This window comes from Symphodus melops, assembly GCF_947650265.1.
Source record: "Symphodus melops genome assembly, chromosome: 20".
Lineage (NCBI taxonomy): Eukaryota > Metazoa > Chordata > Actinopteri > Labriformes > Labridae > Symphodus > Symphodus melops.
In genome coordinates this window covers 18,718,583-18,731,670 of record NC_136710.1, presented here as the reverse complement: position 1 = coordinate 18,731,670, position 13,088 = coordinate 18,718,583, and the positions used below count along the sequence as shown (strand labels likewise).

At 42.7% G+C, this 13,088-nt stretch overlaps 2 protein-coding genes and 2 long non-coding RNA genes across 5 annotated transcripts in view; 1 reads left to right on the top strand and 3 right to left on the bottom strand.

Moving 5' to 3' along the window:
- Positions 1 to 13,088, top strand: part of LOC306841228 (equilibrative nucleoside transporter 2-like) — a 112,389-nt gene that overhangs the window by 45,353 nt on the left and 53,948 nt on the right. The window lies entirely within an intron of this gene.
- Positions 4,122 to 5,197, bottom strand: LOC306841576. Its single transcript, XR_013781562.1, has 2 exons — positions 4,903 to 5,197; positions 4,122 to 4,365 (listed from the first exon to the last, which is right to left on the bottom strand). It is a non-coding gene; the product is annotated as an uncharacterized lncRNA (long non-coding RNA).
- On the bottom strand, positions 6,541 to 7,586 carry LOC306841524. The gene is made up of 2 exons (XR_013781542.1): positions 7,314 to 7,586; positions 6,541 to 6,784 (listed from the first exon to the last, which is right to left on the bottom strand). It is a non-coding gene; the product is annotated as an uncharacterized lncRNA (long non-coding RNA).
- On the bottom strand, positions 10,191 to 11,772 carry LOC306841512 (protein S100-P-like). Its single transcript, XM_079371448.1, has 2 exons — positions 11,479 to 11,772; positions 10,191 to 10,429 (listed from the first exon to the last, which is right to left on the bottom strand). Exons 1-2 carry the CDS (start codon positions 11,614 to 11,616, stop codon positions 10,292 to 10,294), a joined length of 276 nt encoding a protein of 91 aa, XP_079227574.1. The 5' UTR covers positions 11,617 to 11,772; the 3' UTR covers positions 10,191 to 10,291.

Genomic DNA, 13,088 nt, shown 5'->3' with positions numbered 1-13,088 from the left:
AAGATGCTATGGAGAAGTATATTAACGAGTCTCTCAGTTCAGGGTTTATCTGGCCATCGTCTTCACCTCTTGGTGCCGGGTTTTTCTTCGTGGACAAGAAGGATAAATCTCTGCGCCCATGTATCGATTTTAGAGGATTGAACAACATCATGGTAAAAAACAAGTATCCATTACCCCTTATCAGTTCTGCATTCGAACCACTTCATGGTGCTACTGTTTTTACCAAACTGGATCTGCGTAATGCGTACCATTTGGTTCGTATAAGGGAGGGAGATGAGTGGAAAACTGCATTTAATACTCATCTCGGACATTTTGAGTACCTAGTTATGCCGTTTGGTCTTACGAATGCGCCTGCGGTTTTTCAAAACCTCATCAACGACGTATTTTTTTGGACCATTCAGTTTTTGTTTACCTGGATGATATTCTCATTTTTTCCAAGACCTTCAAGGAACACATGGTTTTGGTCAAAGAAGTGCTTCAGAGACTGTTGGAAAATAGACTCTTCGTAAAAGCTGAGAAATGTGTGTTTCATTCTGACTCTGTTTCCATTTTGGGATACATTCTTGAGAGCAGTCAAGTGAGGACGGATCCGGTGAAAGTGAAGGCGGTGCTGGATTGGTAGTGGTGCCCCTACTTCACGCAAGCAACTTCAAAGATTCCTGGGTTTCGCCAACTTCTACAGGAGGTTCATCAGGAACTATAGTCAGGTGGTTGCACCTCTCACGAAACTCACCTTACTCACTGTTCCATTTTCATGGGCGACGGATGCCGAGAGAGCATTCATTGACCTCAAGAGGCGTTTCTCATCAGCACCTATCCTGGTGCAACCTGACATTTCAAAGCAGTTCATCGTGGAGGTGGACGCATCAGACATCGGAGTCGGTGCGGTGCTTTCTCAAAGAGACTCAGGTGACAAGAAGTTACATCCATGTGCGTTTTTTTCCCGTAAGCTTTCTCCTGCTGAAAGGAATTACGACGTGGGTAACAGGGAGCTACTTGCTGTTAAGTTGGCGCTTGAGGAATGGCGTCACTGGTTGGAGGGAGCGGAAGTGCCCTTTGTGGTTTGGTCGGATCACAAAAACTTATCATACATTCAAACGGCCAAGAGACTAAATTCTAGACCGGCCCGGTGGGCTTTATTTTTTACCAGATTTCATTTCACTGTTACTTACCGGCCTGGTAGTAAGAATGTGAAACCTGATGCGCTTTCCAGGCAGTTTCTTAAAGACATCAAGGATGTGGAATTACAGGACACCATCCTGCCTCCCTCATGCCTGGTGGCATCTGTTACTTGGGAGATTCAGTCGGTGGTTAGAGAGGCCCAAAAGGATCACCCTGATCCAGGTGGAGGACCTGCTAACTGTCTATTTGTTCCAGATGTGGTCCGTTCGCAGGTTCTTCAGTGGGGACACTCATCTTAGATGGTTTGCCATCCTGGCGTCACCAGAACCACAGACTTTATAAAGAGACATTTCTGGTGGCCGTCCATTACTGAAGACGTTAAGGAGTTCGTCCTGGCATGTACCGTCTGTGCTCGGAGTAAGGCGTCTCATCGTCCGTCTGCGGGGCTGTTACGTCCTCTGTCGACACCAAGACGTCCATGGTCGCATGTGGCGTTGGATTTCGTCACAGGATTACCAGTCTCCGAAGGTAACACAGTGGTACTTACTATTGTTGATCAAGTCTGCTCACTTTATTGCTCTTCCCAAACTGCCCTCTGCTTCTGAGACTGCCGAACTTATGACAGTGCATGTCTTCAGGTTGCATGGCATTCCTCTAGATATTGTTTCCGACCGAGGACCCCAGTTTACGTCTCAAGTGTGGAGCGCTTTTTGTCGAGCTTTGAGGGCCCAGGTCAGCCTTTCGTCCGGGTACCACCCGCAAACCAACGGACAGACGGAAAGGGCGAATCAGGACTTGGAGACCATGCTTCGTTGTGTGTGAGCAGAGGCCGAACAGCTGGAGCCAACATCTGGCTTGCGTGGAGTACGCACATAACTCACTCACCTCATCGGCCACAGGTATGGCTCCGTTTATGTGTTCGTTGGGCTACTTACCTCCGTTGTTTCCTAGTCAGGAGGAGGAGATTGCAGTACCCTCTGTCCAAAGCCACTTGCGGCGGATTCGCAGGACATGGAGGGAGGCTCGTGCTGCCTTATTAAGGACTAAGGAATGCAACCAGAAAATGGCAGATCGACGGAGGATGCAGGCTCCGGTGTATGTTCCAGGTCAGAAGGTTTGGTTAAATTCAAAAGACATTCCTCTAAGTGTTGCTTCCAAGAAACTGGCTCCTCGATTTATCGGCCCATACGAGGTCAAAAAGGTCATTAATCCCTCTGCTATCCGTCTCAGACTTCCCCCGGCTCTCAGAATTCATCCCACGTTTCACGTCTCACAGCTCAAGCCGTTTGTGACCAGTGATATGAGCCCTCCGGCCGTCGCCCCTCCACCCCCCCCGGCTCATCGACGGCCATCCGGCCTTTACTGTCAACAAAATTATGGACGTTCGACGGAGAGGCCAGGGGTTCCAGTTTCTGGTGGACTGGGTGGGGTACGGTCCGGAGGAAAGGAGCTGGATTTCCAGAGCTCTCATTCTGGATCATTCAGTTATCAGGGATTTTTATCGTGCCAACCCGGGTAAACCTGGAGGACCGCCAGGAGGCGGTCGTTGAGGGGGGGTACTGTCATGTTTGGGGTTCCACGTGCAGTTTTGTTGTTTGTTTCCCTGTCTGTCAGTTCCCTCGTGTCTCCCTTCCCTCACTAATCATATCATTAGGTTCAGCTGCGGTCACAGGTGTGTCCACTCATGATCAACTGGCTATTTAGGCTGGCTCCTTCCAGGAAGCCAGCGCCAGATTATTGTTTCATCTCCATGGGTTTTTACCTCAGTGTCAGCTCTCGCTCTTCTAGTTATCTTGGATACTTGTGTTTATTCGTTATTGTTAACCTCTCGTGTTTTCTCCCTCTCTGTAGTTCCTGTTCCCATCCTTCCTGCGACTCCGTCTTCCCTGTGTCGTCTCGTGTGTCCGATCTGGCTCCTCGTCACGCGTGTTTGGGTTTAGGGTTTTTAGGGTTCACTAGAGTCACATTTATTATTGTGTTGCACAATTATTTCACCCCGAGTCACGTTTCTAATAAATTGTTATTTGTAAACGTCCAACTGTCTCTGAGTCGTGCGATTGGTTCTAAAGATTTTCTGGAACACAACACTGAGCCAGGTCTACCAGGTTAGGTGTGTCCAGAGGGCAAACACCATTTTGGCAGACCCTCTTCACCCTCTCCACGCAGAGTTTCGGCCTTTACCATCAGGGAGAAGGTTTGCCTTCTCTAGGAAAGCAAAGTCAAACCGGTATATAAAATCATTTGTACCATTAGCCGTTAAATATTTGAACCAGCTCTAAACATTGCAATTTGTAACTTTCCAGGATGACATCTATGGGTTAATTGGGTAATTTATTTTCTTTTCTTCTCTTTGTATATGTCTTATTTTACTTATTGTTCATTTTATTTATGTGTTGGCTGTGCCAATGGCTGCTGTAAAACAAATTGTCCCCCGGGGATAATAAAGAATAATCAATCAATGGTCTTCTTTTGACGCCCTTTTAACAGACCTTGTACCAGGTCAACACACAGAGGGTCTAATACTCAATAAATCTGTATTAAGTATCTCCTTAATTGTGACATCTTCACAAGATGAAGCTCCTCATTTTGGTACAGGTGGCTGCTGCTCTGAAACAACTTTAATGTCATAAATATACAAAGTTATTCTAGTTAATGTACGATTGATGTATCTTCTCTTGCGACTTTAATCACTTAATTGTATGACTTTTTTGTAAATGTACGGCTTTATTCTTGTAAATTTATGAGTTTCTTCTCTTACAACTTAGTTCTTGTAAATTTCCGAGTTTTTTTTGTAGATTTGTAACTTTAATCACAAAATGAAATTTCAAAAGTTCCCCTTAATGTAGCCTTAATACTTCTTCATAGGCAGGTGATCATTCAGCTGTGAGTCTCGGAACAGAAAAATCAATCATTATAATTTTTGTCACGTCAATTTTCCTTTGTGAGTATTTATTTATATATCATGATTTCATGTAATAACAAAATACTTCACATGATGATGAATGGTAAATTATTGATTTTATTCGGTTGTTTGACAGAACAAGTGAACACAGGGATCTCATTTATGTCATTTGGCCCCGCCCAAGGGTGCAGTCGCCATGCTCACATACCAGGACATAATTCGTGGTAGACACAGGCCACAGCACCTACAGCTGTGACAAACTCTTGGAAGTCAACCTTCTTATCGCCGTTATGGTCCATGGTTTCGAACAGCTTGTCCATCCCTTGCTTGCACTTTGGGTCCTGTGCAAACCAACAAAAGAACAATCATATTAAAGCTATAATACAGTGTTTGCAGTGGGGAGCACTAAACAAGTTCAATGCCAAAATTGTAGACTTTTAAAATCAAAAAGAAGTTTTTTTTGTAATGTCACAGGTATGTATTTCTTATTCAAAAAACAGGTTAAATTTCATGTTGAGGCAGGAAGACATGCACAACATCAGCAGAAAATACAAATTCAAAGATGTGATGCCAACGCCCAAATAACTTAAGAAGAAACAAACATGGAAGAGACAGAACATTTCTAGAGGTCCTTAAAGTTTGATCCTTATAAACACCAATCTGACAATGAATACAAAAAAATTAGACAGAAAATATTATATTCTTTTGGTTCTGATGTTGTTGGTTTTTTTTAAGTACCTTTAGCGTCTTTTAAAATTCAGCACACATTCCTGAGAAGCTGCATTTACTAAATAAGTTAAAAATTTCCAAAGTAATCATGTCTGATTGTTATCACCTCAGTCTGAACAGTAGTTTATCTGTCGAGGCGTGTACTGTACCTGCAGTTCAGGCATCTCATTCTGGATCAAATTCTTGAGCTCGTTGTTGTTTAAGGTCTTCTTACAGCCCTCAGCTCCAGCATATTTATTGAAGGTCGAAACCAGGATGCAAACGGCTGCTTTCAGGTTTGTCATGGCTGGTTGGTCTGACATGGTTAAGAGGAGAAGAGAGGACAAACACGAGTCGACGGAGCTGCAGATGGAGTGGAAGGCGAAGTGGAAGGCGGAGGCAGGCAGCTCTCTTTATACCTGACGAGAAAACCAGTGTGGGAACAACCCAAGACCGACAACTCCCTGTGTGCATGTTACATAATAAGTGAGGAGTAAACCTGTTTATGGGCGGGGACTGTTTATATACACTCTGATATGTGCTCTTTTGTTTAAGAAAACCAGTACGCTCACTTTGGCAGGGTGCAAAAACAGTCAGTCAGTGAAGTACCTGGGCACTATACTGGATGATAAACTGACCTTTGAGGCCAACACAGATAGGATCTGTAAAAAGGTCAATCAGAGACTGTTTTATTTAAGGAAGCTGAGGAGTTTTAATGTTGAAAGTTCACTTATGAAAATGTTTTTGTCATCATTTGTCGAGTCTATTCTCACATTTTCAATGATATGCTGGTTCGGTAATCTTAATTTGATTAACAGAAATAGGCTGGGAAGCATTGTTAAACAGTGCCGAAAGATCATCGGTGTCATTCTTGATGATCTGAGCCAGGTCTACCAGGTTAGGTGTGTCCGGAGGGCAAACGCCATTTTGGCAGACCCTCTTCACCCTCTCCACGCAGAGTTTCGGCCTTTACCATCAGGGAGAAGGTTTGCCTTCTCTAGGTAAGCAAAGTCAAACCGGTATATAAAATCATTTGTACCATTAGAAGTTAAATATTTGAACCAGCTCTAAACATTGCAATTTGTAACTTTCCAGGATGACATCTATGGGTTAATTGGGTAATTTCTTTTATTTTTCTTCTCTTTGTATATGTCTTATTTTATTTATTGTTCATTGTATTTATGTGTTGGCTGTGCCAATGGCTGCTGTAAAACAAATTGTCCCCCGGGGATAATAAAGAATAATCAATCAATGGTCTTCTTTTGACGCCCTTTTAACAGACCTTGTACCAGGTCAACACACAGAGGGTCTAATACTCAATAAATCTGTATTAAGTATCTCCTTAATTGTGACATCTTTTCTAAAGTACCTTCACAAGATGAAGCTCCTCATTTTGGTACAGGTGGCTGCTGCTCTGAAACAACTTTAATGTCATAAATATACAAATTGATTCTAGTTAATGTACGATCGATGTATCTTCTCTTGCGACTTTAATCACTTAATTGTATGACTTTTTTGTAAATGTACAGCTTTATTCTTGTAAATTTATGAGTTTCTTCTCTTACAACTTAGTTCTGGTAAATTTTCGAGTTTTTTTTTTGTAGATTTGTAACTTTAATCACAAAATGAAATTTCAAAAGTTCCCCTTAATGTAGCCTTAATACTTCTTCATAGGCAGGTGATCAGTCAGCTGTGAGTCTCGGAATAGAAAAATCAATCATTATAATTTTTGTCACGTCAATTTTCCTTTGTGAGTATTTATTTATATATCATGATTTCATGTAATAACAAAATACTTCACATGATGATGAATGGTAAATTATTGATTTTATTCGGTTGTTTGACAGAACAAGTGAACACAGGGATCTCATTTATGTCATTTGGCCCCGCCCAAGGGTGCAGTCGCCATGCTCACATACTAGGACATAATTCGTGGTAGACACAGGCCACAGCACCTACAGCTGTGACAAACTCTTGGAAGTCAACCTTCTTATCGCCGTTTTGGTCCATGGTTTTGAACAGCTTGTCCATCCCTTGCTTGCACTTTGGGTCCTGTGCAAACCAACAAAAGAACAATCATATTAAAGCTATAATACAGTGTTTGCAGTGGGGAGCACTAAACAAGTTCAATGCCAAAATTGTAGACTTTTAAAATCAAAAAGAAGTTTTCTTTGTAATGTCACAGGTATGTATTTCTTATTCAAAAAACAGGTTAAATTTCATGTTGAGGCAGGAAGACATGCACAACATCAGCAGAAAATACAAATTCAAAGATGTGATGCCAACGGCCAAATAACTTAAGAAGAAACAAACATGGAAGAGACAGAACATTTCTAGAAAGTTTGATCCTTATAAACACCAATCTGACAATGAATAGAAAAAAATTAGACAGAAAATATTATATTCTTTTGGTTCTGATGTTGTTGGGTTTTTTTAAGTACCTTTAGCGTCTTTTAAAATTCAGCACACATTCCTGAGAAGCTGCATTTACTAAATAAGTTAAAACTTTCCAAAGTAATCATGTCTGATTGTTATCACCTCAGTCTGAACAGTAATTTATCTGTCAAGGCGTGTACTGTACCTGCAGTTCAGGCATCTCATTCTGGATCAAATTCTTGAGCTCGTTGTTGTTTAAGGTCTTCTTACAGCCCTCAGCTCCAGCATATTTATTGAAGGTCGAAACCAGGATGCAAACGGCTGCTTTCAGGTTCGTCATGGCTGATGGGTCTGACATGGTTAAGAGGAGAAGAGAGGACAAACACGAGTCGACGGAGCTGCAGATGGAGTGGAAGGCGAAGTGGAAGGCGGAGGCAGGCAGCTTTCTTTATACCTGACGAGAAAACCAGTGTGGGAACAACCCAAGACCGACAACTCCCTGTGTGCATGTTACATAATAAGTGAGGAGTAAACCTGTTTATGGGCGGGGACTGTTTTTATACACTCTGATATGTGCTCTTTTGTTTAAGAAAACCAGTATGCTCACTTTGCCGGTCTTTCATAAATTGTCTGCAACATGTGCGCCATCACCAGCCTCTGTGGTCGGTGCAAACGGCATCTTTAAATCTAAATGAATTAACTAGTTACTGGCCAGATTCAATAACGGATTAAAGCTGACGTTTAAAAGCACCTGTTACTCTTTACTTTATTTGAAACCGTCGATGACAAGCGGGTGAGGTTATGCTAGCACAGAAACATCCTGGGAGAAAGAAACACTGAAAGTGGTCAACAGTGTAAACAACAACATGCTTCTGCTTAACTTCAAATTCTCAGACTCTCCTTGAGTTGACTGTAAATTAGATGAGACAGCATTTCCAGTATGGAGGCTGCCGCAAACGGGACTCCAAAGCCCCCTGCAGTAAAAAAAATGGGTGACGTCACTCAGTGCTTTTTTGTTATTGAAAGTCAAAGGAGGACATACTGGCTGCTGCATTGTTGTGAGAGCCAGTTTCCTTAATGATAGATTAAGGTAATCTCTGAATTGAATTCATCTTACAGATTGGTCCTTTAAGGAATTGGAAGATCCTTCATCATCCGAAAGAGGGGAAAGGATTCCTGGGTTCGTCGTGGAGAGAGGAGCAGGGATGTGAAAAGTTTCATTTATTTCATTTATTTATTTATTTGAACAGGGGCAGTGTACAATACACATTAACCTCAGAAAGGAAAGATGCATTGTACCAGGTTGTAGCACTTGTGCTAATTTCCCCCTGCAGTCCCTGGGCAGGCTGTTGTTAACATACAAAGTATGTTCACTCCAAAGGCTTACATTGCATAAAGTTAGCTCCTCCACCGGCTGACGCAAACCTCCTGTCCCCACCCTGCTGGACCGACCATCGGACCCTGGGGGGGAAAGGGCCTTCTTCATTGCTCCCACCCTCTGGACCTCACTTTACCAAAAAACCTCAGGATCCTCCCTCACTCTCCACCTTTCAGAAATCTCTATAAGCTCCTCAACATCGCCTATGCCCACTAACAAACTCTCTTCTCACCCTCCATGTGTTACATGATGTCTTAGTTAATTTGTTGTTATTCTTTGTGAAGTGTCTGTGAGTAGTTAGAAAGGTCTTGTGCATCATTATGATTATTATTATTATTATAGTGCTAGGTGGGTGATTTCTGTACGAGTCTGCTGGCTTTGAAGAGAGCAGTGCAATGACGCTTTCAAACTTTCAAAATTATCAAAACCCGGAGGGTAGGGAGGCTATCTTAGATATGAAAAAAACAAAAGCACACAAACTACTTCTGTAAAAAGGTAATGAACCTTCCCACCTGCACAAACATGCACATAGGTGGAGTCCTGGCAGACAACAAGGATGCCGATAGCGAGCCAACTGTTTGTGTTTTCCTTTGAATGTTGCCGATACCAACTTCAACAATAATGTCTTTCTCTCTCTGTAAGGAACCGCCCTGTCATGTTGTCAAACACTAGAAGCCTGACAGTTATTGAAACACAGCCCTCTAGTGGATGTTACTATACTACTATTCCATTGCAGCCTTGACGGCACTTCACAGGTGACGAAATCTACAGGAGTCATTGTAACAGTCGACCCTGAAACACAAAAGGCCCAGTCGCCCAGATTATACATTATACATGGATTCAAAGTATCTCATAGATTCAATGGTAAATGAGCGTGTGTATTTTTCACTTTCACACTGCAGGTCACACGTTCACAAACTGATGGCAGAGGCTGCTGTGCAAAGTGTCCGTCAGACGTAACTAATACCATTCATACTCCGTCGACGGAGCAGAAGGAGCGACTTCAGGTGAAAAAGAATTTCCCCTCTGGGACAATAAAGTCTAAAGTCTAAGTCTAAGGTTCAAGTGCCTTGCCGAAGAACGCATGGGGCATGAGGCTGCAGGAGCTTGGGATGGAACCCACAACCTTCATGTAGAGAGTTGACTGACTCTACCTGAGCCAATGAGCCACAGCCGCCCCAGATTACGGCTTTACGTAATCATGGCAGCTTAGTTTACAAGACCGGCAGACGCAGGTCCATGTTCGCACATCAAAGAACACAGAGAGCATGCTAACATGCCAAGGGCTTGATCTGTATATATAGTGATAAGAATTACAAGGTTAGGTAAACACTCAATGAAATAAATAAATAGTTTAATACAGAAATTAATTATTAGCCTACATATTCTTTACACCATTGCCTTTGCTTTTGTGTGGTTTCAGTCAACGATACTGAATGAGGGAGGAACACACTTAGCAAGCCTTCAATCATCACGTTAATTGAATCAGGTTAAAGGTGTGGCTCTGATTATTTGAACCACATATAGCTCGAGTTAAACCTTGACAGAGTAGTATGGCTGTGCACGAGGAACTCCTAGATCCTCTGAAACAATCGATTTCACGCAACATCATTTCATTTTGTTTATTAGTCTTTTAAACTCCCACAACAGTGTGTGTAAATCTTCCATCACGTTGTGTAAGTAACAATAAACTTCACAGGCAAGTAAAAGGTAAGTTAATCATTTAATTCAGGTGGTAAACAAAACAGTCATCACAGGTACTTTATCTCTTCGTTGGCGCCACTTGTCCCCACCTTGGGGTGTGCTCACTTGGAACAGCGGTCATGGCAGGCGCAGGTTAGAGCAGCTACCACCACAACAAATTCACTGAAGTCCACCTCGGAGTCCCCGTTAAAATCCAGACCTTGGATCAGCTTGTCCACCTCACCTTGGTTCTTCGCTGCCTGCACACGACAACAAAACTTTGTTTTAACTCTTTCAGTAGCCCAATGGTGAATGCTCGTTTTGTCTCTTTTTCCGCTATATTTATAGAGACTCAGTTTTATTTAAGCCTTTGTTTTCAGAAATTGCTGCAACTTAATTTACAGGTGGACAAAACAACATACTCACTCATAGTGCTTCATTTAAAATAAAGTTGATTACATAAGTTCTACCTTCACGTTGTGGTTATTTATATTATTAATTGTGAGGTTCACCAAAGTGCGGTATTGGGAGGTTTGTTGTTTATTCAGTACATTAAAGGTGACATCGTCTCCTTTGTTTCAACCAGTTCAGCTCTTCAACATGTGTGTGAAGTGTGTTGTTGTAAATCCACTCTGATCCTGTATTTGATCATGTCTATAAACATCTCCAAACGGCCTGTTTAAGCACACATTTTCTGAAAAGTGGAGCCGGCAGAAGACGGAGAGGATGGACTTTTATCATCATTAGGGGGTATATAGACAGACTAGAGACACGTGTGAGTGTTGGAGAAACATGGTGAAGTGAATTTTACAGAATATGTGACCTTTAATAATATCTGTGGCGCCGCTGTACGAGAAAGACAATTTTATTTGCAGATGACACAATATTTTTTCCTATTGGAACAACTTTAAAACACTTTTGGCTGCAGTAGGGAAGGAACTGAACCTAAGCAAAACTAAATGTATAATATTCTGGATCAGATCAAGAAACTTAAAATCAGACAGTGTGTTCAATGCCCGGGAGTAAACCCAGCAGCAGAAGCCAAGACTCTAAAGTTGACCTAGAACTAGTACCACCCGACGTCCCTGACGCCCAGCCACCACCATCGGACTGTGCTTTCCCTACAACCACCACCTTCACTCACAGCCTGCTCCAACATCCACCCCAGCAGCAGGAAATATTAATAATAATTATTGGAATTATTATTGGAAAAAAATTAAGTGATGTTTTGATGTTTATACGGCCCCATCTGTCAGTCATCCTGAATGTTCTCCCCCGTATAGCGGCCCTCTCCTAAACGTGTCCATACCTTGAGCAGGCCCGGCATCTCCTTCTCCAGCAAAGTCTTGACCTCAGCTTTGCTTAGCGTATCCTTACGGCCCTCAGCACCAGCATAGGTGTCGAAGGTCTTCATCAAGAGGGCCATGGCTGTCTCCAGATTGGACATGATTGCAGCTTTGAAGGTGGCTGATTGTGAAGAGGTACTTGGACGACCGACACGGATGAACAGAGCTATAGGTGGAGAGGAAGACGAGGCAGGTGACTCTTTTTATACCATCGGGACAAAAGGGTTGGGAGAAAGCGTAAGCGGTGGCTACACCTGTGTCAACATGACCTTTGCACTGCATCGCCCATTGTAAATTTTTACAACATAATCCATATAGAGGGCATGCTTGTTGATTTAGGAGGAGGTCTTTTTGTTATCTTTAACACAAAAGGCCAATTCAAAAAGCGAATGCAAATGTCTAAAACCTGTTTGACTTTAATGCAGCTGGTAGGTTAAGTTTAAATCAACAACTCCTTTGTAGCTCTTCTCTTCCTGTAAAAGACTCAAGAAAGAAACTTTGTACTGAGAGAGAGGGGAATTAAATGAAGGGGGGGGGGCGGTTTTAAACACAGGCCGCCCTCATGGACGACCACGGCCTTTATACATGGCGCACTCACACACTAACTCGGAAAACGTCTCCACAGAGACAGTGTTAATGTGTCCGAGAGCATCAGAATAGTGTGGTTTACACCTTCAGCAGGTCATTTTATTGGGACACATGTCGTCTTGTAATGTAGGTGAAGGACGCTTTCTGCAGCCTGAAGCACTCTTTATTCAACTGCCTGACTCACTCAGCTCCCATCAGTCTAGTATTAGATCATGTATGAGTCATATTTTAAGAGTTAGACAAACCAACAGAGGAATGAATCATTAAAAGAAACGTAGTTAGAAAGAGTACTATCTTGTGTACGTGCAATAAATTAAGCAAACATTTCACAACCAGGACGATGTTTGCTGAGAGGGCGAGGAGGAAGACAGAGTTTGTGACACATTTTAACAGAGTTGCTGCACACTTTTAAAACTCAGATTGAAAGACTCTCAAAATGTAACACAGTTGAATAAGTAGCATAAAAGAAAGGATGTGCATGATTCTACACAGAAGGACGGCAGAAATCCAGTCTCTCCTGTTTGAATGTGTCTCTGAGTCCTGACTCTACGAGGAGCTCGAGCTGCGCTGGCTCTGTTGTTGTCTGAGTCGTGTTTACATGGACGGGACGGTTGGCTCCTCCCCTTAAGTATAAAGGCTGCATTCAGCTTTCCTTTTGCAGGTGGAGCCTTTGCATGTGTGTGAGAGATGCGTGGGGATGGGTTACTTTTCAAATCTTGCTCGCTTTGCAGAATTACAAACTCTGCCTTTGACGCAGGTGAAGCATATTGACCAATTTAACTATTGCATGAATGACGTCGTGTGCAGAACCCACAGCATCTTCCGCCCCTCTGACTACCTCTGAGGGGAAAACTTGACCATGCGCTCTGGTTGAAATGAGGCCACCGCTGCATCCTGTTTAGATCTGAGATTACAGACGTGCGTTCCAGCATGAGCTGATGATGCAGCAGAGATGTGAGACTGTACTTTTAAAAACTTTTATAGC